Source organism: Ahaetulla prasina, chromosome 8 (assembly GCF_028640845.1).
Source record: "Ahaetulla prasina isolate Xishuangbanna chromosome 8, ASM2864084v1, whole genome shotgun sequence".
Taxonomy (NCBI): Eukaryota; Metazoa; Chordata; class Lepidosauria; order Squamata; family Colubridae; genus Ahaetulla; species Ahaetulla prasina.
In genome coordinates this window covers 4,780,612-4,806,415 of record NC_080546.1, presented here as the reverse complement: position 1 = coordinate 4,806,415, position 25,804 = coordinate 4,780,612, and the positions used below count along the sequence as shown (strand labels likewise).

Genomic DNA, 25,804 nt, shown 5'->3' with positions numbered 1-25,804 from the left:
ACAATTTGAGACAAATGGTTGTCCGGTCTCTTCTTAAAAACCTCCAGTGATAGAGCACCCACAACTTCTGGTGGCAAACTGTTCCACTGATTAATTGTCCTCCCTGTTAGGAAGTTTCTCTTTAATTCCAGGTTGCTTCTCTCCAATCATTGTTTCTTCCACCTCTTACAATACTAGACAACACAGTATCGACAGGAGAGAGCTTCAAATTTCTAGGTTCTACCATATCACAAGATCTCAAATGGACAGCTAACGTCAAAAACGTCATCAAAAAAGCACAACAAAGAATGTTCTTTCTGTACCAACTCAGAAAGCTCAAACTGCCCAAGGAGCTGCTGATCCAATTCTACAGAGGAATTATTGAGTCTGTCATTTGCACCTCTATAAATGTCTGGTTTGGTTCTGCAACCCAACAAGACAGACACGGACTTCAGAGGATCATTAGAACTGCAGAAAAAATAATTGCTACCAACTTGCCTTCCATTGAGGACCTGTATACTGCACGAATCAAGAAGAGGGCCGTGAAAATATTTACAGACCCCTCGCATCCAGGACATAAACTGTTTCAACTCCTACCCTCAAAACGACGCTATAGAGCACTGCACACCAGAACAACTAGACACAAGAACAGTTTTTTCCCGAAGGCCATCACTCTGCTAAACGAATAATTCCCTCAACACTGTCAAAGTATTTACTAAATCTGCACTACTATTAATCTTCTCATCGTTCCCATCCACTTATGACTGTATGACTGTAACTTTTTGCCTGTATCCTTTCGATTTATACTGTAATTGATTGTTTCCTGATTGCTTATTTGTACCCTATGACTATCATTAAGTGTTGTAAGTGTTGTACCTTGATGAAGGTATCTTTTCTTTTATGTACACTGAGAGCATTTATACCAAAGACAAATTCCTTGTGTGTCCAATCACACTTGGCCAATAAAGAATTCTATTCTATCCTATCCTATTCTTTAAGCTTTAAGATTTTCCTTTAAGAAAAGCAAAATTGATCCGGATGGTCCTCGACTTACAACCAGTTCATTTAGTGACCGTTCAGTTACAACGGCATTGAAAAAAGTGACATGTTTTTCACATTTATCACCATTGCAGCATCCCCCCCCGGTTGTGTGATCAAAATTCAAACACTTGGTAATCGACTCATATTTATGCCGGTCGCAAGTGCTCCGGGGTTGTGTTTGTAACTTTTGCAATCTTTGGACAAGCAAACTCAATGGGAAAGCCAGATTCACTTGGAGAGTGTGTGTTCTCAACTTCAGTGCTTCACTTAACAACGTAGGCATGAAAGCTGTCTTGGTGACTTTGGGATAATCACCAGGAGACGGTGAGTTCTAGTTCCTCCTTAGGCATGAAAGCCGGCTGGGTGACTTTGGCCCAATTACCAGGAGACGATGAATTCTAGTTCTGCCTTAGATATGAAAGCTGGCTGGGTGACTTTGGCCAATCACCAGGAGACGGTGAATTCTAGTTCCACCCTTGGCATGAAAGCTGGCTGGGTGACTTTGGGCCCGTCCCGCTCTCTCAATCCAGCCCACGCCACAAGGTTGTTTTTGTGGGGGAAAATAGGAAGAGGAAGGTGTGTTGGATATATATCCTGCTGTGAGCTACGTGTAAAAATAACACAATCAGCACACGAGTAAGTAGGTAAGAAGGCTCAAAATTGGGATGGACAGGTGGGGGTTATTATTTTATCATTTTAATTTTTTAAATTATTTTTATTTCTTTTATGTCCTGTAAGCTGCCTTGAGCCGCCCTGTGCAAGGAGGTGTGCAATATTTATTTATTTAGAAATTTATATTGCCGGTTCCTCACACATGGCAACTCCAGGCGGCTTAGAAAGATCTAAAAACACCATATAAAGGAAATAAAAAATAACAGACAGAACAATAAATAATAAAACAATAACCGTCCACCCCCGCACCCTGGCGACAACGCACATTCATATTACGAACCCATATAAATTTTCTAAATAAATTAATAAATACATTACCTGCATGTGTTTTTAACCTATCCGATCTCTCGGTTAGATCAGGTAAAAAATCATTAATTTAACCGGAGGCTGCACTGATCTCCATCTAAATTATTCTCCAATCTTGGCCATTTAAGACTTGTGGACTTCAACTCCCAGAATTCCTCAGCAACAGGGGTCTCCGATCTTGGCAACTTTAAGACTTGTGGACTTCAACTCCCAGAATTCCTTAGCAACAGGGGTCTCCGATCTTGGCAACTTTAAGACTTGTGGACTTCAACTCCCAGAATTCCTTAGCAACAGGGGTCTCCGATCTTGGCAACTTTAAGACTTGTGGACTTCAACTCCCAGAATTCCTTAGCAACAGGGGTCTCCGATCTTGGCAACTTTAAGACTTGTGGACTTCAACTCCCAGAATTCCTTAGCAACAGAATTTCAACCAGCAAATGCTCAGTCTTACATATAGGAAAAAAGAACCCAAAAACTAAATACATACTAGATGGACATTACCTTACAGACGACCCCCATCCCGTTAAAGACCTTGGAGTTTTCATGTCAAATGATCTAAGTGCCAAAGCCCACTGCAACTACATAGCAAAAAAAGCTCTAAGAGTTGTAAACCTAATTTTGCGTAGCTTCTTTTCCAAAAACACCACACTACTAACCAGAGCATATAAAACATTTGCTAGACCAATTCTAGAATACAGCTCGCCTGTTTGGAATCCTCACCACATCTCTGACATCAATACAATTGAACGTGTCCAGAAATATTTTACAAGAAGAGTTCTTCATTCCTCTGAAAATAACAAAATACCTTATCCCACCAGACTTGAAATCCTAGGCTTAGATAACTTGGAACTCCATCGCCTTCGACATGACCTAAGCTTAACTCACAGAATCATCTATTGTAATGTCCTTCCTGTCAAAGACTACTTCAGCTTTAATTGCAATAATACTAGAGCAACTAATAGATTTAAACTTAATGTCAACCGCTTTAATCTAGATTGCAGAAAATATGACTTCTGTAACAGAATCATCAGTGCTTGGAATACTTTACCTGACTCTGTGGTCTCTTCCCATAATCCTAAAAGTTTTATCCAAAAACTTTCTACTGTTGACCTCACCCCATTCCTAAGAGGACCATAAGGGGCGTGCATAAGCGCACAAACGTGCCTACCGTTCCTGTCCTATTGTTTTTCTTTTCTTCTTCCTATATATATGCTTATACCTCCTTATATTTACTCATATATGTGTTTATATACTATATAATCTTTTGTATGATTCCTACATATATTGTTGTGACAAAATAAATAAATAAATAAATAAATAAACAGGGGTCTCCAATCTTGGCAACTTTAAGACTTGTGGACTTCAACTCCCAGAATTCCTCAGCAACAGGGGTCTCCGATCTTGGCCACTTTAAGACTTGTGGACTTCAACTCCCAGAATTCCTCAGCAACAGGGGTCTCCGATCTTGGCCACTTTAAGACTTGTGGACTTCAACTCCCAGAATTCCTCAGCAACAAGGGTCTCCGATCTTGGCCACTTTAAGACTTGTGGACTTCAACTCCCAGAATTCCTCAGCAACAAGGGTCTCCGATCTTGGCCACTTTAAGACTTGTGGACTTCAACTCCCAGAATTCCTCAGCAACAAGGGTCTCCGATCTTGGCCACTTTAAGACTTGTGGACTTCAACTCCCAGAATTCCTCAGCAACAAGGGTCTCCGATCTTGGCCACTTTAAGACTTGTGGACTTCAACTCCCAGAATTCCTCAGCAACAAGGGTCTCCGATCTTGGCCACTTTAAGACTTGTGGACTTCAACTCCCAGAATTCCTCAACCAGCAAAGCTGGCTGAGGAATTCTGGGAGTTGAAGTCCACGAGTCTTAAAGTGGCCAAGATTGGAGACCCCTGGTTAAAATATTCTCCGCAGTTTCTCAAACTGACTCAACTCTGCCAGTCGTAAAACGGTGACACGGCAAGAGAGTTGTTCATTATTTTTCTCAAGTGTCATTTTCTAGACGGAATGACCACATTAGGAGATTAGGGCAGACTCGATTACTGTATCGTAAAATGACATTAGCGGCAATTATCCGGCCTCATGAAACGGTGCCTTGAATGATAATGCCGCCCTAAAAAATTAAAATGCAGTGACACTTTTTTTTTTTAAGTCGACAAAGGTTAATGAAAATGTTTTTCAAGGGAAGGGAAATTTGCATGCAACCTACATACACACACACACACACACACACACAGAGCCTAAAAGTGATTCATAAAATCAAGTTGACGCAGGCAAAATTAATTTAGCATAAGAGAAAAAAGGTAAAAAGGCTAACTCAGAAAGCTCAAACTGCCCAAGGAGCTGCTGATCCAATTCTACAGAGGAATTATGGAGTCTGTCATTTGCACCTCTAGAACTGTCTGGTTCGGTTCTGCAACCCAACAAGAAAAACACAGACTTCAGAGGATAATTAGAACTGCAGAAAAAATAATTGCTACCAACTTGCCTTCCATGGAGGACCTGTATACTGCACGAATCAAGAAGAGGGCCGTGAAAATATTTGCAGATCCCTCGCATCCTGGACATAAACTGTTTCAACTCCTACCCTCAAAACGACGCTATAGAGCACTGCACACCAGAACAACTAGACACAAGAACAGTTTTTTCCCGAAGGCCATCACTCTGCTAAACAAATAATTCCCTCAACACTGTCAAACTATTTACTGAATCTGCACTACTATTAATCGTTTCATAGTTCCCATCACCAATCTCTTTCCACTTATGACTGTATGACTATAACTTGTTGCTGGCAATCCTTATGATTTATATTGATATATTGACCATCAATTGTGTTGTAAATGTTGTACCTTGATGAAGGTTTCTTTTCTTTTATGTACTCTGAGAGCATATGCACCAAGACAAATTCCTTGTGTGTTCAATCACACTTGGCCAATAAAATTCTATTCTATTCTATTCTAACACCTTTAAAGGGTGTGATGAGAGTTACGGCATATTCTTTTGAAGTAGCCCTACATAGGCCCAGGTTCTAAGCATTATTTGGCAATGTAATAAATATAATACATAAAAAGAAAATATCAGATATGGCTTATGCAGAAAATGCTCCCACCTGTGCGATCCTTGCTGCTCTTTGAGCTTGATTGGGTTGTTGGGTGGGGATGGGGGGTTTGCAGACGTTTTATGACCCAACTAGGTAACATTGTCAGTGTTAGAAGGGAATGAGATGTGTGGGGAGGAAGAGGATGAGGATTATGGGGTCCTTAGTGCTCTCTATCTGGCTCTTTTCTTGCAGATGTTTCATTATCCAACTAGGTAACATCATCAGTGCTAGAAGGGAGTGGGGCTTGTGGACGGAGGAGGAGGAGGAAGTAGTAGTAGTAGTAGTAGTAATAAAAGATTCTGGGGTCCTTTATACTCCTTGAGCTTGTTTTCTTGCAGACTTTTCATTACTGAACTAGGTAACATCATCAGTGCTAGAAGGGAGTGGGGTTTATGGAGGGAGGAGGAGGAGGAGGAGGAGGAGGAGGAGGAGGAGGAGGAGGAGGAGAAGAAAAAGAGGGAGGAGGAGGAGGAGGAGGAGGAGGAGGAGGAGGAGGAGGAGGAGGAGGAGGAGAAGAAGAAGAGGAAGAAGAAGAAGAAGAAGAAGAAGAAGAAGGAGGAGAAGAAGAAGGAGAAGGAGAAGGAGAAGGAGAAGAAGAAGAAGAAGAAGAAGAAGAAGAAGAAGAAGAAGAAGAAGAAGAAGAAGAAGAAGAAGAAGAAGAAGAAGAAGAAGAAGAAGAGGAAGAGGAAGAAGAAAGTAGTAGTAGTAGAAAAAGATTGTGGGGTCCTTCATACTCTTTGAGCTTGTTTTCTTACAGACTCTTCATTACTGAGCTAGGTAACATCACCAGTGCTACAAGGGAGTGGGAGAGGAGGAGGAGGAGGAGGAGGAAGACGAGTCTGGGGTCCTTGGTGCTCTCTGACCTTGGGGGTTTTCTTGCAGAAGTTTCGTAACCAAAATAGGTAACACCCATCAGTGCTAGAAGGGAATGGGGTTTCTGAAGGAAAAGGAAGAGGACCGTGAAGTCGTTGGTGCTCTCAGAGCTTGGTGGTTTTCTTGTAGAGGTTTTCATGACCCAGCTAGGTAACATTATCAGTGCTAGGAGGAGCCAGGTTTACAGAGCAGAGGAGGAGGGTGGGGAAGGAAGAGGAAGCGTGTGGGATTCTTGGTGTTCCCTGAGCTGGGGGGTTTTCTTGCAGGCTTTTCATTACTAAACTAGGTAACATCATCAGTGCTAGAAAGGAGGGGGGTTTGTGGAGGGGGAGGAGGAGGGAGGAGGAGAAGAAAGTAGTAGTAGTGGTAGTAGTAAAAGATTGTGTGGTCCTTCATACTCCTTGAGCTTGTTTTCTTGCAGACGTTTCATTACTGAACTAGGTAACATCATCAGTTACAAGGGAGTGGGTGTTTGAAACCGATTGTGGAATCTTTGATATTTCCCGAGCTTGGTGTTTTTCTTGCAGATGTTTCATTACCCAATGAGGTAATACCATCAGTGGGAGAAAGGAGTGGGATTTGCGGAGAGGACGACTACGGGGTCCTCGGTGGTCTCCGAGCTTGGTGGGTTTTTTTTATAGACGTTTCATTACCCAACTAGGTAACATCATCAGTGTACGGAGGGAGTGGGGTTGTTCTTATTTTTATATACTAGTGGCTAATATTTCTATTTTAAATATTCGGCCTTATCTAATAAGTTTTTTAATTGTGGTTTTACTCTGTATTTATATGTATTTTTATTTGGCTGTAAACCGCCCTGAGTCCCTAGGGAGATAGGGCGGTATAAAAATGCGAAAAATAAATAAATAAATAAATAAATAAATAATACCCCATCTTTGGAGAAACTGCATGGCTCAAGGCTTACCCTATGAACAGGTCTCTTAGTCCTCGAACTACAACCATAAATCGAACCCACAATTTCAGACGTAAGTCGTGCTGGTCATAAAAGTGGATCCTAGATGGTAAATGCAGTTGTGTGTGTGTGTGTGTGTGTGTGTGTGACATGCTGACTGGGGAATTCTGGGAGTTGAAGTCCACACATCTTAAAAGTTGCCAACAAGTTGTTTTCCAGTTTAGCAATGTTAAGACGTGCGGCTTCAACTTACATTTTTTAATGTTGCGCCGGCTTTCACAAGCGACAGCAATACAACTGCTGGTTACGTCCCCCCCCCGCCCTGTGATTTCAAACCATAATTTTTTTAATTAAAAAAAAATAAAATGTCATCTGCCAGATGCCTTGACCAAGGCACCCCTAGCTGCGCAATGGAGACCAAGAGTTATGACAAACAGGTGTGTATAAAACACAATTTTTTTTGTTCTCCTTTTAACGGGATCGCACGATGAATTAAAATGACTGTCCAAAACCCGTTCAAACTGCTCTCTTTTCTGTTTTCTGGAAGACTTCAGAACAGCTACCTAATTTCTTTGTTTCTTTAGGTGTTCAGGGTTCGAATCTTACCAAAGAAATTTTTTGGGGAGGGGGAGAGGGGAGCCTGCTGCGGATACGACTGCATCCTGGTAAAACTTTGGCGAAGAGGTCTATTTTTCTCGCGCTCTGTTTGCACATCTAGTGAAACAAACGGAAAATCCAGACAGGGATCATGTAGATCAGAGGTCCCCAAACTTGGCTGTTTAAGACTTGTGGACTTCAACTCCCAGAATTCTCCTTCTTCCTCTGGATCAAAGGTCTTCAAACTTGGCCGCTTTAAGACTTGTGGACTTCAACTCCCAGAATTCTCCATTTCTTCCTCTGGATTAAAGGTCTTCAAACTTGGCCACTTTAAGACTTGTGGATTTCAACTCCCAGAATTCTGCGAGTTGAAGTCCATAAGTCTTAAAGCGGCCAAGTTTGAAGACCTCTGATGTAGATCATAGACAGATACTTCGAGCTGATGTTTTCCTGACTTAAAATTCTTTTTTCACTTTAGGTAAAAAAGCCAACAACTTCTCATTGAACATCAAAAAAAAAAGCCCTTCAAAAACAGTGAGAGGGACCTTGGAGTGCTAGTGGACAATCACTTGTCTAATAATCTGCACTACTATTAATCGTCTCATAGTTCCCATCACCAATCTCTTTCCACTTATGACTGTATGACTATAACTTGTTGCTGGCAATCCTTATGATTTATATTGATATATTGACCATCAATTGTGTTGTAAATGTTGTACCTTGACGAACGTATCTTTTCTTTTATGTACACTGAGAGCATATGCACCAAGACAAATTCCTTGTGTGTCCAATCACACTTGGCCAATAAAATTCTATTCTATTCTATTCTATTCTATTCTATTCTATTCTATTCTATTCTATTCTATTCTATTCTTAAACCCGAGTCAGCAATGTGCAGCCGCCGCCAAAAAAAGCTGATATGATCATTGGATGTATAAAGAGGCATGGGATCAAAATCACGTGACTTTTTAGTACCGCTTTATAAACCCTTAGTGAAGCTACGCCTGGAATACGGCATCCAGTTTTGGTCACCACATTACAAAAAAAAAGGTTGAAACTTTGGAAAAAGTGCAGAGAAGAGCAGCTAAAATGATGAAAGGCCTGGAGATTAAACATATGAAGAACGGTTGCAGGATTTGGGTTTGGCTAGTCTAGAGAAAAGGACTAGGGGGGACATGATAGCAGTATTCCAGTATTCGAGGGGCTGCTATAAAGTAGCGGGGGGGGGGGGGTTCAACTTATTCACCTGAAGGCAAGACAAGAAACAACGGATGGAAAGTCACCAAGGAGAGAAGCAACCTGGATTTAAGGAGGAATTTCCTAACATGAGGACAATTGACCAGCGGCACAACTTGCCACCAGAAAATGTAGGGGCTTCATGGCTGGAGGATTTTAAGAAGAGACCAGACAACCATTCATTCGTCTCAAATGGTATAGGGTCTCCTTGCTTGGGGTTAGTCTAGAAGACCTCCAAGGTCCCGTCCAGCTCCATTCTGATTTGAACAGATCCTTTGAAAAGCGAGCTGCTAATTCTTCCTTTTTGCGAAGAGGAAGCCACCGAGAACACGAGCAGTTTGAAAACGTGGCCAAAGAACAGAATTTTAAGCAGAGGTGGGTTTCAGCAGGTTCTGACCAGTTCTGGAGAACCGGGAGCGGAAATTTTGAGTAGTTCGGAGAACCGGTAGTAAAAATTCTGACTAGCACCGTCCTCATCTATTTTCTGCCTCTCGAGTCCCAGCTGATTGGGAGGAATGGGGATTTTGCAGTATCCTTCCCCTGGAGTGGGGTGGGAATGGAGATTTTACAGTATCCTTCCCCTGCCATGCCCACCAAGCCACACCTACCGGTAGTAAAAGAAAATCTGAAACCCTCCACTGAACTTAAGTTATACAGAGATGTGATGTTTTAGGTATAAATGAACTTTTTCCGGAGACAGAGAGAAAAAAAATATAGAGAAGCATATGGCTTTATTATCCTTTTGATTCCTCCAGCTCTAAAGCGCTACTGTCCTTCTAAGCTGGTACGACCACATCAGTTCCTTTGTATCTTAGTACAGCGTGTGTAGGGTTGTTGTCGTTGTGCGACTCAGCGGTGGCAGTGGGGGGGGGGAAGGGGGGAGAGGAACCAGTCCTGCCTCTTGGCTACTGCGATGAAGTCTGCCCGGGGGCTACATCTCCCAACTCCCCAAAGAGCGCGTTCCCCCGTTCTCCCTCTCAAAAATGGACCCTCGAAATGTCGTGGGTGGCAAACAACCTTTTGCAATTCATACAGAGGATGGAGAGGGATTTCTGCTGGTCAGCCAAGCATGCGCGGCACACCAGATGCCGGCACGGGAGCTGGTACACGGCCTCGGTTTTGAAGTAGGAAGAAAAGGCTCGGGAACAGGTAGAACATCCTTGGGGGCCGATGATCCTGTTGTGCTCTGCGGAAAAAGAAGAAGAAGAAAAAAAGTACACAAAGTGAAAATGTGACTCTGGAGGCGCAACCTCAACTCGACGGTCATCTTTTGGGTGGCTGGAGTGGAGTCAGCTATGCTCGACTAGAGAAATACGTCGACGTAATCTAATCAGATCGACGTTTATTTTATTTGTATCCGGGGTGGGATTCAGAAATTTTAGCAACCAGATTCTCTGCCCGGTTGCTGGATGGGCCTGGCCTACTCAGCCTTCTGCACCACGGCGGGGGTGGGTGGGGGGGTGTTTTCACCCTCCCCAGACTCCAAAGGCTTTCCTCAAGCCTCTAGAAGGGCAAAAGTGGCCTCCCCCAGGCTCTGGAGGCCCTCCGGAGGCCAAAAATGGGCCCGTTTTTAGACTTCCAGAACTTCTGGTAGACCCGTTTTTCGCCCCCCCAGAGCCTCCGCACGGGCCCTGCACTTACTTGGCATCCAAAACGGGCCACATGGAGACTCCTCGGAGGGAAGGGCAGGGTGGGAGGGGCCAGCCAATCCTTACAACTACCGGTTCGGTGAACCACATTAAAATTAACATCCGGTTTGCCCAAACCGGCTTAATCCCACCCATGTATTCCCCCCCTTTATAATAATAACAACAACAACAGAGTTGGAAGGGACCTTGGAGGCCTTCTAATCCAGCCCCCTGCCCAGGCAGGAAACCCTACATCATTATGTTTAGAAATGACTCAAGATGGTGAACATACCCAACACACCTTCCTCCTTCTGTTTTCCTGCGAGGTGAGTTGGGCTGAGAGGGACTAGGCCAAAGTCATCCAACTGTCTTTGATGCCTAAGGCAGGACTAGAATTCCCAGTTTCCTGGTTGATTGGTCCAAAGTCACCAACCTTCTTTCATGCCTAAAATGAGACTAGAACTCACCATCGCCTGGTGATTGGCCCAAAGTCACCCAGCCGGCCTTCATGCCTAAGGCGCGCCTAGAACTCACCATCGCCTGGTGATTGGCCCAAAGTCACCCAGCCAAACTTTGATGTCTAAAGAACGACTAGAACTCACTGACTCCTGGTGAATGGCCCAAAATCACCCAGCCAGCTTTCACGCCTAAGGAGGGACTTTAATTTACTTTAAAATATTAATTTTAATCCAACCTTGCCTTTTAAAACTGTATAGGCCATTTTCAAGTTTTCATATTTTATTTGCACATGATCCCGAGTCACTCTGTGAAAGCAAAGGGTGATCTCAAAATTTGATAAATACATAAATAAAAATTCAACTAGTATAGAGAAGCACGCTGTCAGGAAATTGTTATTTGCCTAACCAGTTGGCCAGGCAATATATAAATTAATTATGTATGTTTGCAGAAAGAAAGGTATTATATTGCTTTTAAGGCTGTGCTACATCATGCAAACATCCTGATTTGTTGAGCTCTGTAGCCAATGTATAAAAGGACTACTAAATTATGGTTTGTGGGGAATCTACAGGGACGCTACAGCATTGTAACCTGATGACATGCTGCAACTGTATATTTGAGCTTTATGATCGTTGCTTGATCATGGCTAGTTACCGATTCCTCAAGATACTGACTGTTGTGAATTGAACTGTGTTTTGCGGAACTGAAAGGAGACCTTGTTTGTTGTGCAAGTCTACGTTGATAAGACTTGATATTTGTAACATCTCTGACTGGCTTTATATGTATATGACCTGGATTGTTTTGGACTATGTCTTTGCCTTTTCCCTAAAAGTAAAGGAATATAAACCCCAGTTTCTCTGCAAGTGACTGTTATTGTATACAACCAGTCTCAGTCGTTTTCATGCGTATGGTACTCTGCTCAACAGGGCCTCTGTGGCTCAGACTGGTAAGACAGTCTGTTATTAACAGCAGCTGCTTGCAATTACTACAGGTTCAAGCACCACAAGGCCCAAGGTTGACTCAGCCTTCCATCCTTTATAAGGTAGGTAAAATGAGGACCCAGATTGTTGGGGGCAATAAGTTGACTTTGTATATAATATACAAATGGATGAAGACTGTTGCTTGACATAGTGTAAGCCGCCCTGAGTCTTCGGAGAAGGGCGGGATATAAGTGCAAATAAAAATTAAAAAAAAACAACAGTCCACAACCTTGGTTGTAAACCCAGATTACCCTTAACACATGCTATTATCTTAGCTTTTTTTTTTTCCTCTTTTGGGTGAGAGATTCAAAATCCCAAGGGGCCTGGTGGGCAGGGGACCACTCCCCAAAAAGAAGGGAGAGGAGGATGAGTTGGCTGTTGTGGTCCACCAGCAGCCTGTGGAGCTAGTAACGGAGTCAGACAGCGATGAGGCTGAGGAAGAGCGTGGGCCAGTCCTGGAGGCTGGGGAAAGCCCGGATGAGGGCTCTGTGTCGGAGGCAGAGGTGGGGCCAGGGCCATCGGGCAGTGATGTGCGGACTCCGGAGCCTCCAGAGGCTGACAGTAGTGAGGCAGAGGAACAGGAGCAGCCTGCACGCATGAGAAGAGCTGCCAGAAGGCAAGAGCAGCTCAAGCAAAGAGGACGACTCAGGAGTAAGGCCAAGAGATGATTGGCCTCTCCTATAAGACATAAAAGACCAGCAACGGCATTTGGGTTTTGCCGGAAAACAACATTGATAGCTTCGTCTTCTTGCATATATTTTGTATTGGTGTCTTCTGAACTTCTGCCAAGAAAGGCCTTTGCAGTTTGCCTGATTGGACCAAGATTGGTTATAGGACTGAGGAATTTGTGTTGGGAGGAAGTTGCTTTAATTTAGTTGAACTACGCTGAGAATGAAGTAATTCTTAGCTGTTCGAATAAAGTTTGTTTTTATACTGACTGAGTTTCCTACTATCTACTGGGGCCTGGGTCACAACATTGGTCAACTTTTTCCCGGCTTTACCGTGAGCACCGCCTGCCCCACAGAAATCACTGGAGCTGCTGCTGCTGCTGCTGCTGTGCCCGTGTTGGCTGCCTTTAGCCAAACTCGCGGCGAACGGCATCGTGCTAAGTGCGGAGTTCAAGGCACTGTCCAAGCTTTCGGACAGCCTCTGTTCATGGGTCGACGCTTCTGTGAAGAAAGGGAGAAAGATCTAGGGAGAGGCTTCATGGAAGAATCAAATACCACCCTCCCTAGCAAATCAAGCTACAGAAATTTGCTTATTTGTCTATCAAATATATATCTATATCTATATCTATATCTATATCTATATCTATATATCTATATCTATCTATCTATCTATCTATCTATCTATCTATCTATCTATCTATCTATCTATCTATCTATATATATATATATCTGCCTATCTCACCAAAAGCAACTCTGAGTAGTACACAACAATCAGGAGAGAAACAGCAAATAACAACAAAATTGATTTTGAGCCAATCACCAGGTCACGGTGAGTTCTAGCCCTGCCTTAGGCATGAAAGCCAGCTGGGTGACTTTGAGCCAATCACCAGGTGACGTGAGTTCTAACCCTGATTTAGGCATGAAAGCCGGCTGGGTGACTTTGAGCCAATCACCAGGTGACGGTGAGTTCTAGCCCTGCCTTAGGCATGAAAGCCAGCTGGGTGACTTTGAGCCAATCACCAGGTGACGTGAGTTCTAACCCTGATTTAGGCATGAAAGCCGGCTGGGTGACTTTGAGCCAATCACCAGGTGACGGTGAGTTCTAACCCTGCCTTAGGCAGGAAGGGATGACTTTGGGCCAATCACTAGGAGATGGTGAATTCTAGTCCTTCCATAGTCATAAAGCTGGCTAGTTACTTTGGGTCAGTCACTCCCCCTCCACCTCTCTCTCTGCCCAACCTACCACACAGGGTTGTTGTTGTAGGGAAAATAGAAGGAAGAAGGTGTGTTTGACATTTTCACTGCATTATTTATAATAATAATAAAGGTGGGAGACAGACAAACAAACAAACGATTTACAGAAGACTTGCAAACTTCTGAAAGCAACAGCTAAAGCGATTCAGAATATTAAACAGATTCTCAGCTAAACATCTGCGTGGAATGGTTCCCCCCATGCAAGTATAGAAACCGGAAGGCTCAGGATACCTGTGGAGCAATCCATCTGAGACGAATTCAAATCCCACTCCATTTTCACCCTCTTCGCGTGGAACCCCAAGCTAGATGCCACGGCAAAGTCTACACTCGGAAAGTGGCCGGACTCCGAGCCGCCCTCCTGGTTTTGATCCACCAAGTCGATTTTCCGTTTGAGCGAAGACATGGCGAGCGACGAAGCGACGACCGTCCCTGAGGCCCGGCTCCTGCCCAGCAGATTCACGCCGGGGATGTTATGCTGGAGGAGGAAGTGGTCGATTCTCGCCTTGAGGGACGGGTGGGGAAGGGGTTGCGAATGCGGGCTGAACGCCACCCCCGTGAAAGGATCGCTGGGCACCCGGCCCCAAGTCGCCTCGCTGCGGTTGCACTTCTCCAGGGTTCCTTGGTCGATCACTTTCCCGGAAGGCAGCAACATGGGCAGAGTCATAATCTCCAGGGTGATGGGATCCAGGAATTCTTCCGGGATGTCCTGGAGAGCCTCAACCAGCTTCCGTTCCTGGTTGTCGGAGTGTCCGAAGGGCATGACGTCGCTCTCCATCGGCAGAGGAAGGGCGGGCAGTTGACTTTCCGAGGCGTCCAACAAAGACTTGGTGGCGACCTGGAGGACATCATCCACCACTTCGTGAGAGCAGGACTTGGCTGGTTGGCCCCAGACCTCGACTCTCTTGATAGAAGGCAGGCCGCTGCCGGCCACGTGAGTGATGCAGATTTTCAGGTGCGAGACGCTGTTTAAGGAAGTCGGGCCTTTATTCCATAAGTCCAAAGAGGCGGAGCCGGAAAAGGAGAGGAGAGGGTCTATTTGGTGATGAAAGGGAGGTCTCGGCCGGAAGCCACGATGGCCGAAGGTCACTTTGCTTTGATTCTTTAAGACAGCTTTGCCCACCAACGTGAAGGTCTCTTTGTCCAACGCGGAATGCTGGTTGGACGGAGCGGAGAAGAGAGGCTCGGGGCTGTTCCAACAGGCTTTATTGGATGAGGTAGCGGTAAAAATATCCAAGCCGGTGATGTTGTGGCAAGACCCGGAAGAAGTATCGATATTAATCCGGCAGATTTCCACGTTGAAGGGGAAGGAAATCGTCACGTGTACCGGCGGCTTGATGAAGTATTCGCAGCGGAAGCCGCGGTGCCTCTTGACGGGGTCTTCGGAGACGAGGTTTTCCACTTCGTAGCCGTCGGCGGAAATCTATAATTCAGGATGATAATGGTAAGTAATGGGGAATACAGGCAGTCCTTGACTTACGACCACAACGGAGGTCAAAATTTCTCTGGCTCGGCGAGACAAGTGATGGGAGTCTTGTGCCGTTTTACGAGCTTTCTGGCCAGGCTTGTTAAGTGAATCACTGCGGTTGTTAAGTTAGGAACGCAGCTGTTAAATGAAATGGGCTTCCCCATCGATCACGTAACCCCAGGATGCTGCGACTGTCATAAACGTGGGTCAGTTGCCGAGCATCTAAATTTTGATCAGGCGACCGCGGGGGATGCTTGCAATGGTCATAAATCACTTTTTACAGTGCGGGTTGTAACTTCGGACGGTCGCTAAAACGAAGTGAGTCGAGGACAACCGGTATAATAGGTTCTCCTGTCTTGAGCTAGGGGTTGGAATCGAAGACCTCTGAGGTCCCTTTGAGCCCTAGAGTTCTATGTTTTAGGTTCTAAACCAGGGGTGTCAAATTCAATTTGGTGGCGCAACAGGCTAATGCAGCCTATTATTAACAGCAATTGCTTGCAATATTGCAGGTTCAAGTCCCACCAGGCCCAAGGTTGACTTAGCCTTCCATCCTTTATAAGGTAGGTAAAATGAGGACCCAGATTGTTGGGGGGCAATAAGTTGACTTTGTATATAGTATACAAATGGATGAAGACTATTGCTTGACATAGTGTAAGCCGCCCTGAGTCTTAGGAGAAGGGCGGGATATAAATGCAAATAAATAAATAAATAAATAAAAAATTGAGGGCTGCATCAGGACCGTAGTTGACCTCGGAGGGGCCAGCCGGGCATGGCCGACTGAGTGGCCGTGGCCAGCATGACACCACTCACTGGGTGTGGCCGACTGGGTGGGAATGGCCAGCTGGATGGGCGTGGGTAGCTTGACACCACTCTCCAAACTGCTGGCATGTATCCTCTTTGAGGGCCAGCTCCTTACATTTTCCAGGACGGCCTTGCGGGCTAAATCCAACCACATCATGGGCTGCATCTGGCCCGCAGGCTTTGAGTTTGAGACCTCTGTTCTAAACCATGTGTTTTCCGGCTGTCGCTCTGCAGGTGCCCTTATTTCCATTTCTGAGAAAGGATATGCATAAAGCAACAGAGAATGCGAACCACCACTGACTTACAGTAGTGGCCAAAATTGTGGAAACCTTTTGGGAAAAGTGGATTTTTGAGGGTTGATGGCAAATAACACCAATTTTTTTTTGGGGGGGGGTGTGGAAGTTTCAAGAGAATCCTATTCCACTGCTGGAATGGCCTGGGATGAAGCCCAGACCTTCATCCAATTGAAAATGTATGGAGCCGACGAAAGAAACTTTAGTCAGCAATAAAACCCAGTGAATAGAAGCCATCATTCAAACTTGGTTTCACGTTATAACAGCTGCAGAACTGAAAGACTTGGTTCACTCCATGGGGAGACATTGTAAGGCCGTCATTCATGATAAAGGTTACCCAACGAAGTATTCAGTGACACGGGGATAATTTTTGTATATCTTTTTTCTTCTATGGTGATCATTTTTGTACTGTATATCTCGTTTTTTCTACATGTTTTCCTTTTCTTCTTTATACTGTAACTGCTATTCTAATAGCAAATCCTTCCTAAAAGTGATTGCATTACATTCTTGATTAAAATTATCTTTCCATTGATATATAATTTTATGGTACTACTAAAAAAAAAAAAGTGGTGTTATTAGCTAGATTTAGAAAATACACTTTTCCCAAAAGGTTTCCACAATTTTGGCACTGTGGAGTCAACGTGTCCCTTCATCCCTACGACGGTTTCCTCCGCTGATAAAAGAACTGCGGCACTCTTTGTCTATTTTGCTGTTATACAGGTGGTCCTTGACTTACAACCGTCCATTTGGTGACCGTTCCAAGCTACAAGGGGCTTAGGACCACTTTTCACACTTTACGACCGTTGCAACATCCCTCGAGGTCACCTGATCAAAATTGCTACCAACCTGCCTTCCATTGAGGACCTGTATACTGCACGAATCAAGAAGAGGGCCGTGAAAATATTTGCAGATCCCTCGCATCCTGGACATAAACTGTTTCAACTCCTACCCTCAGAACGACGCTATAGAGCACTGCACACCAGAACAACTAGACACAAGAACAGTTTTTTCCCGAAGGCCATCACTCTGCTAAACAAATAATTCCCTCAACACTGTCAGACTATTTACTGAATCTGCACTACTATTAATCTTCTCATCGTTCCCATCACCAATCTCTTTCCACTTATGACTGTATGACTATAACTTGTTGCTGGCAATCCTTATGATTTATATTGATATATTGACCATCAATTGTGTTGTAAATGTTGTACCTTGATGAACGTATCTTTTCTTTTATGTACACTGAGAGCATATGCACCAAGACAAATTCCTTGTGTGTCCAATCACACTTGGCCACTAAAATTCTATTCTATTCAGGCACCTAGCAACAGGTTCATACTTATGACCGTTGGGGCCGCGTGATCCCCTTCGGCGACCTTCCCGATGAGCCAAGTCAAGGGGGAAGCCAGATTCACATAACAACCGTGTCGCTCGCTTAACGACTGCAGTGACTTGCTTCACAACTGCGGCCAGGAAGATCGTCCGTTCGCTTGATCCGCTCCACAGCTGTCTTGCTTAGCAACAGAAACGGTGGGCTCAATGGCGGCCGTACGTTGAGGACTACCTGTATTGTGTAATTGTGTCGTGTTGTAACTTTTTTTTTTTTTTTTACCTTGTTGCAGTGAATTCTTGGCTTGAACTGTGGAAGGCAGAGATTAATCACCATATTTATGGATGTCGACGGAAATCGGCTTCCCAAATTTTAATCTGGCTCTACGATGAAAACACAACTTTTTAAAAAAAAATCGCAGCAGAGCGGTAAATGGCGGATGACAAAAAAATACGAGACTTGTGATGGGTCACAGGGAAGGTCTGGCTAATCCGGGGCACAATTTTGGGGTGCATCAAAGCAGAGGTCTCCAACCTTGGCCACTTTAAGCCTGGCGGACTGCAACTCCCAGAATCCCCCAGCCAGCAAAGCTGGCTGGGGAATTCTGGGAGTTGAAGTCCGCCAGGCTTAAAGTGGCCAAGGTTGGAGACCTCTGACCCAAAGGACGCTGGGGGCATCAGTTCTTCCTTTCCCTTCCTGCAGCTAAGAGACCTGTCCCCTTCTACACAATCACGACACCTTGTCGATATGAATTCTTCGTTCTAAACGTGGAAGTGATGGCCATCGGTCCTTGGAGGACCAAATTCTAGGGTTTTAACTCAAGAGGTGTCTTATGGATCCTTTATGACTTGTGGTCTTCAACTCCCAGAATACTGAATCCTTCCAGAATTCTCCCATGATGGGCTCAGGAATTCTGGGAGTCGAAGTCCATCAGTCATAAAAGGGCCATTGTTTCCGCCATGCTGGCTCAGGAATTCTGGGAGTTGAAGTCCACAAATCATAAAACGGCCATAGTTTCCCCACCCCCCCATGCTGGCTCAGGAATTCTGGGAGTTGAAGTCCACAAGTCATAAAAGGGCCATAGTTCCCACCCACCCACCTATGATGGCTCAGGAATTCTGGGACAAGTCCACAACTCATAAAAAGGTCATATTTCGCCCCCATGCTGGCTCAGGGATTCTGGGAGTTGAAGTCCAGAAGTCATAAAAGGGCCGTCGTTCCCGATCTCTGGTTTAACTGGATGTTGTGCCGAGAATGTTGATTTTCTGAGATGATTCTAGCTGGCTGGGGAATTCTGGGAGTTGAAGTCCACAAGTCATAAAAGGGCCATCATTCCCTCATGCTGGCTCAGCAATTCTAGGAGTTGAACTCCACGAGTCACAAAAAGACCTTAATTCCCCCCCAACTCCCCAGTTTAACTGGATGTTGTGCGGAAAATGTTGTTCTTCTCAGGTGATCGTAGCTGGCTGGGGAATTCTGGGAGTTGAAGTCCATGGGTCTTAAAAGTGACCAACGCCTAGAAGTTGGGATACTACAAGGCCCCTTCTATAAATACTTGATATATGATATATATTGCATCCTGTATAATCCTGTTGTGTCTGCGCCCCCCGAGTCAGGCCCCCGCCAGAAAGTGATTCAGAAAGTGAGGGGAAGGGCCATCAGGACTTACCTCGGGAGCACCGGCTTCCCTGGCTCAGCTCCAGGAGCCAGAGGCAGGCCAGGTGGAGGAGATAATGAGGCCTCCATCTCCTGACTCTTTCCCCCCCAGGCCACGCCTCCAGACCCAGCTGATGGCAATCAGGCCTGGCTGGACCCTAGGTTTCGTAGGCAGGAGAGGCGGGAACAACAGAAGCAGGGGTGGGGCAGGCCTAGGAAGTGCTGAGTCATGGAGCCACACCCCACAGGATATAAAACCAGCGAGGGCTGCTGTGCCTCTTCGTAGCAGGCAAATCAACTGCTTAACTAGAGCTGAAGTACTGTTTGTTCCTGGGTGACTCATCGGCATCAAGAGAGATAACAGAGACACTTGGCAGACGCTCGCTAGTTTGCTGCCAGAGCTGATAGTGCCGGCTAATTAAGTCATTGCTCGGACTGAGGCGAGGGGGACAGAACAAATCCATTCATTTCAGTGTAGGTTAATAAATCACTCTGACAACATCTGTCAAGTGATGTTTTGGATACGGTGACATCGGAGAACGGTGTTTCTCAACCATGGCAGTTTGAAGATGTGTGGGACTTCCAACTCCCAGAATTCCCCAGCCAGCACAGCCGAGGTCTACAAACTGGCAACTTGAAGTTTGAAGACTTGTGGACTTCAATTCCCAGAATGGAGTTGAAGACTTGTGGACTTCAATTCCCAGAATGGAGTTGAAGACTTGTGGACTTCAACTCCCAGAATTCTCGGAATTGAAGTCCACGCATCTTCAAACTGCCATAGTTAAGAAACACCCAAGGACAATCCTGAAAAAGCCTTTAATACGATTCACACTGAAAGTCGGAAGTGTGTACTAGGTCTAGGACATAAAGGTTTCTACCAAGGGTGAAATGTAAAATTTGTTACCACCGGTTTTGTGGGCGTGGCTTGGTGGGGGTGGCCAACTTTTTTTTTTTACTTTTAAAAGCATTTTTTTTTACTTTTAAAAGCATTTAAAAGCATTTTCGGCCGAAGAGGTTGTAGAAAAAATGCTTTTAAAAGCCTCTGACGATCCCAGCTGAGTTGCCTGATCGTCAGAGGCTTTTCTTTTCTTTTAAAAGCATTTTTTTTTTGCTTTTAAAAAGAAAAAAAAAGCTTGTGACGATCAGGCAACTCAGCTGAGATCACCAGAGGCTTTTAAAAGCATTTTTTCTACAACCTCTTCGGAGGTTGTAGAAAAAAATGCTTTTAAAAGCCTCTGACGATTCCAGCTGCGCCGTGCAATCATCAGAGGCTTTTTTTTTTTGTTTAACTTTTAAAAGCATTTTTTCAGCCGAAGAAAAAATGCTTTTAATAGTAAAAAACAACAACCACCACCTCTGATGATTGCACAGCTCAGCTGGGCATGGGAGGGGGGCAGGGATTTTTGCTACCGGTTCTCCAAACCCACCCGCCGCCATCGCTACCGGATCAGGCGATCCAGTCTGAACCGGGAGCATTTCACCCCTGCTTTAATACAATTCACACTGACAGTTTGAAGTGTGTTCTAGGTCTAGGAAATATAGGTTTCTACCAACTTTAACATAACATAACATAACATCAGAGTTGGAAGGGACCTTGGAGGCCTTCTAGTCCAACCCCCTGCCCAGGCAGGAAACCCTATACCATCTCAGTCAGATGGTTATCCAACATTTTCTTAAAAATTTCCAGTATTGGAGCATTCACAACTTCATGAACTTTTGTTCATGAAGTTCGCTTGTGTCTCTTTCCCGGTACTTCGAGATTTTACAAATGCATGAGTTTCACAACTGAAGTTAGAATGGGACGTGGGTGTCAAAGATACCTGGTTCCTTTCAATCTTCAATTTGAGCTTCAATTCATTGTAATCTTCTATTAGGTCAATCGCACGATATTAAAAGGTCTGGTGGCACCTGGCAACGAATATAAATTGTTTTGATATCATGGTTTGTCTGAAAAAAAACAAACCCTGCATTGTGGTGACGGAAGCTTGTGGAAGTAGAAGAGCAATGCGATTTTTATTCTGGTTAAACTGGGAAAAGTTGTAATACGCTGTCAATTTGTAGCCCAGTATTGGTAGTCCTCGAATTACGACCACAATTGAGCCCAGCATTTCTGTTGCTAGGTGAGATAGTCATTCAGTGAGTTTTGCCCCATTTTACGACCTTTCTTGCCACGGGTGGTTAAGTGAATCGCTGCAGTTGTTAAGTTAGGAGCACGGTTGTTAAGTGAATCTTTGGTGTTGCTTATCAAAAGGTCGCAAAAGGGTTAGAAATGTTAAATTTATGCAAGCACAGAACTTAAGGGAAAGTTTTTATAAAATGTTTTATAGGTGGCATTTAGACCCTAAGAAATTATCATGTATGTATCCAGATATGCAAGGAAAATGTTGGAGATGTAATTGTGATGATGCTACATATTTTCATATTTGGTGGACTTGTAAGAAGATTCAGGCTTTTTGGATAAGGATTTGTTTAATGTTTTGAAAAAGAAGATAAAGTTCCTACCGCAATTTTTTTTATTGGGAATTATTACAGATTGTACAGTAATTGAGACTAAGTTGATCTTAAACTTAGTAACAGCGGCAAGACTATTGATAGGACAATACTGGAAGAAAAAAAGAGTTACCTACAATAGAAGAATGGATATGGAAAGTTGCTAATTTGGCTGAGATGGCTAAAATCTCAGCCTTTTTGAAAGACACTACACAAGAAAAATATCTAACTGAATGGAAAAAATGGATTGAATATGCGCAAAATAGACATCAGATTAAGAGATATCGGATTGCCTTTGAATGATTAGGATGTATTTATCTTTGATTTGTATGGGGGAAGTTAGGATTTGAAAAGAAGGGGGGATTATGATTTGTGTTAGGAAAAATTTAGCGTATGATTGTTTTTTCTTTTGAACTATACCTTGTGTTTGTTCTGGGAAGTCGGGGTGGGGTGGGGAAGAGAGGAGGGTGGTTTTGGAGGGAGGGGGGAGGGGATGGAGTGGGGGGAGGGGGAAAAAAGGAGGGTGAAAATTTTTGTAAAAACTTTTTCAATTAAAAAAAAAAAAGGTCGCAAAAGGGGATCCCTTGACCCCCAGGTTCACTGCAACCGTCTTAAATATGAGTCAGTTGTCAAGCATCTGAATTTTGATCGCATGACCATGGGGATACTGCAATGGTTGTGTGAAAAATAGTCATAAATCAATTATCTTTACAGCGCCGTTATAACTTTGAAGGGTCAATAAATGAACTGCTGTAAGTTGAGGACTACCTGTGTTACAATTTACAGGTTATCTGTTGACATCACTCTCAAAATACAATAGAATTATATTGAGCCATGGTGGCGCAGCGGTTTGAATGCAGTATTGGAGGCCGATTCTGCCCACTGACAGAAGTTCAATCCTGACCGACTTGAAGTTGACTCAGCCTTCCGTCCTTCCGAGGTCAGTAAAACGAAGACCCAGATTGTTGGGGGGAAATATGCTGACTCTGTAAACCGCTTAGAGAAGGCTGGAAAGCGCTGTGAAGCGGTATATAAGCCTAAGTGCCTTCTGTCTGTAAAGCTAATTTGGATTCTACTCATAAATGGGGGGGGAAGAGAAATAAACAATAAATTTAAGATATGCAAAGATTAATCAACAAAGATGAACGGAGGCTAAAACAGAGGAAGAACAGTTGCAGGAATTGGGTATGTCTAGTTTTGTGAAAAGGACTAGGGGAGACCTGATAGCAGGGACCCAATATTTGAGATGCTGCCATAAAGAGGGTGGGGGAGGGGAGACAACCTATTCTAAGCAAGGAGAGAAGCAACCTAGAATAAAGAGACAATCTGGGGCTAAATTGCAATCGTAAGTTGAGAACTTACACAGCTGCCTGCAATTACTGCAGGTTCTAGTCCCACCAGGCCCAAGGTTGACTCAGCCTTCCATCCTTTATAAGGTAGGTAAAATGAGGACCCAGATTGTTGGGGGCAATAAGTTGACTTTGTATATAAATATACAAATAGGATGAAGACTATTGCTAACATAGTGTAAGTCTTCGGAGAAGGGCGGGATATAAATGCAAATTAAAAAAAAAAAAACTACCTGTTCAAAATTGTGCAAAATTGTATTAAAGTGGTGAAATTTACTTTGTGGTCATTTCAAAGCCATCTTCATGTAAGGTGTTTTGTTTTGTTTTTTTGGTGTGCAATACAGAAGTGAATTCCCAATGCCTTCCTCTGGGCTATTTCCTGACAGTCACACCCAGGGGGTCTCCAACCTTGGCAACTTTAAGACTTGTGGACTCTAAACTCCCAGAATTCCTCAGCCAGCTTTGCTTCAACTGGGAGTTGAAGTCCACAAGTCTTAAAGTTGCCAAGGTTGGAGACCCCTGGTCTAACCCACACTTAGTGGTCTCCCATTCAAATAATTACAAGGTCTGGACCTACTTAGCTTCCAAGATCAATCGGCGTGGTACAGGCGCTGCCATCCACTCCAATTAATACACACACATATCCAACTCTTCTTTCTCACTCACGCGTATACACTCACACACACACACCCCCAAAGCATTTTACAATTCTTCTCACAGCTCTCCAAATTCAGGCAAATTTTAATTCCCGTTTCTCAGGCTGACAAGCGGCATGTGAGAAATTTAACGTGAGTTGTGCTCGCTCGGTGGCAAATCGACTGCTGGCCTGTATATACTGTGTTTTCCCGAAAATAAGACCCTGTCTTATATTTTTTTTGGTCCCTGTAATAAGCGCTTGGCCTTATTGCCATGCGCTCAAAAGCTCAATTGGGCTTATTATCAGGGGATGTCTTATTTTGGAGAAAACAGTGTGTGTGTGTGTATTTACTGACAAAGAAATAAAGGGAGACTAGTATAGATCTAAGGGACGCGGTGGCTTAGTGAGCTTGTCGATCGAAAGGTCAGCAGTTCAGCGGTTCGAATCCCTGGTGCTGCGTAACGGGGTGAGCTCCTGTGACTTGTCCCTGCTTCTGCCAACCTAGCAGTTTGAAAGCATGTAAAAAATGCAAGTATAAAAATAGGGACCACCTTTGGTGGGAAGGTAACATTGTTTCGTGCACCTTTGGCCTTGAGACATGCCGGCCACATGCCCATGGAGATGTCTTCAGATGGTTCTGGCTCTTTGGCTTTGAAACGGAGATGAGCACCGCCCCCTAGAGTCGGGAACAACTAGTACATATGCGTGAGGGGAACCTTTACCTTTACCTAGTATAGATCTATTTCAAGCTATTCAGCTCTCACCAGCTAGCCATACCCTTTCTGAGATTCGAACCTGGGCTTGCTTGCATATTAGGCAGATGTATTAACCTCTAAGCCACAGGTCCTCCTCCTTGCTTTGTCAGCTGTACCAGGGGAAAGATTAAGTGGGTTTTTTTCCTATCGAAGCAACCTGGTTTACCCAAATATGAGAGGGAGCATACTGCTGAGCATACCCTGGAATCCCAACAAGGGTACGGCTAGCTGACGAGAGCTAAATAGCTTGAAATAGATCTATACTAGTCTCCCTTTATTTGTTTGTCAGTAAATATAAATTTAACACAAAATAATTTGTCATGTAAGCGACTGCCTGTGAGGGCCCCTGGATTGGGGCTGAAAGGCGAAAGGTAAGCTCCCTCCCGTATTTGGGTAGACCAGGTTGCTTTGATAGGAAAAAAAGCCACTTTATATGGCTTAGGTTTTGGTATGTTCGGGTCTTTTCCCGTGTAAGGTTGAAAGTATTTAGGCAACGTTTCGACAAGGTCTCACTCGTCATCTTCAAGCTGGAGTTTTTGGCTTTGTGCTTATGCTCGCACAACTATTTTTTGGTCTGTGCACAGACCAAAAAATAGCCAACATCTTAAGAAACCCCAAAGACAAGATCCAGCTAGAAAACCAAGGAGTCTATGAAATACCTTGCAAAATCTGCCCAGCAACATACATTGGACAAACTAATACGAGAATAAATGCACGCATTGCTGAACACAAGATTGCAGTCAGAAAAGAAGAAAAAACTTCATCTCTTTTCCAACACCTTAAAGCAACAGGACATGACACTGATTTTGAAGGAATCAAATTAATCTCCAAAACTGAACACTACCACAAGAGAATAATTATGGAAGCCATAGAAATAAACACCCCCATTAAATGAATAAACGTGACGATACCTCCCGCTTACCAAACATCTGGAAACTAGCACTAGTCAAGAAAGGAATCCCAGCAAAAATTGACACCAACACACGACAGGACCTCGAACTCGGAACCAGACCAGAGCCCAAAATGCTGCTTCCCACATAAACATCCACACATGATAAAACCTCAAACTCGGAACCAGACCAGGGCCCAAAATGCTACTCCACACACAAACATCAACACATAACAGGACCTCGAACTCGGAACCAGACCAAGGCCCAAAATGCTACTCCACACACAAACATCAACACATAACAGGACCTCGAACTCGGAACCAGACCAAGGCCCAAAATGCTACTTCCCACACAAACATCAACTTCATTAACCAATTAGCAACACAGCCAACCAATCAGCTTCCAGCAGCTAGGCCAGCAATTCA

The 25,804-nt window shown here is 44.2% G+C and overlaps 1 protein-coding gene across 6 annotated transcripts in view; it reads right to left on the bottom strand.

Moving 5' to 3' along the window:
- Window positions 1-9,441: 9,441 nt before the first annotated feature.
- Window positions 9,442-25,804, bottom strand: part of UBOX5 (U-box domain containing 5) — a 29,010-nt gene continuing 12,647 nt past the window's right edge. For 2 of the 6 annotated variants that reach the window (XM_058193502.1, XM_058193505.1), the window contains 4 exons: window positions 17,885-17,985; window positions 13,945-15,133; window positions 12,793-12,960; window positions 9,442-9,913 (listed from right to left, as the gene is read on the bottom strand). In XM_058193502.1, the coding sequence (XP_058049485.1) occupies window positions 9,705-9,913; window positions 12,793-12,960; window positions 13,945-15,133; window positions 17,885-17,938 (1,620 nt within the window). In that variant the 5' untranslated portion in view covers window positions 17,939-17,985 and the 3' untranslated portion in view covers window positions 9,442-9,704. Of the gene's footprint in view, window positions 9,914-12,792; window positions 12,961-13,944; window positions 15,134-17,884; window positions 17,986-21,078; window positions 21,206-25,804 lie in introns of all 6 variants that reach the window. The other 4 variants (XM_058193504.1, XM_058193503.1, XM_058193507.1 and 1 more) reach the window with 4 other exon arrangements.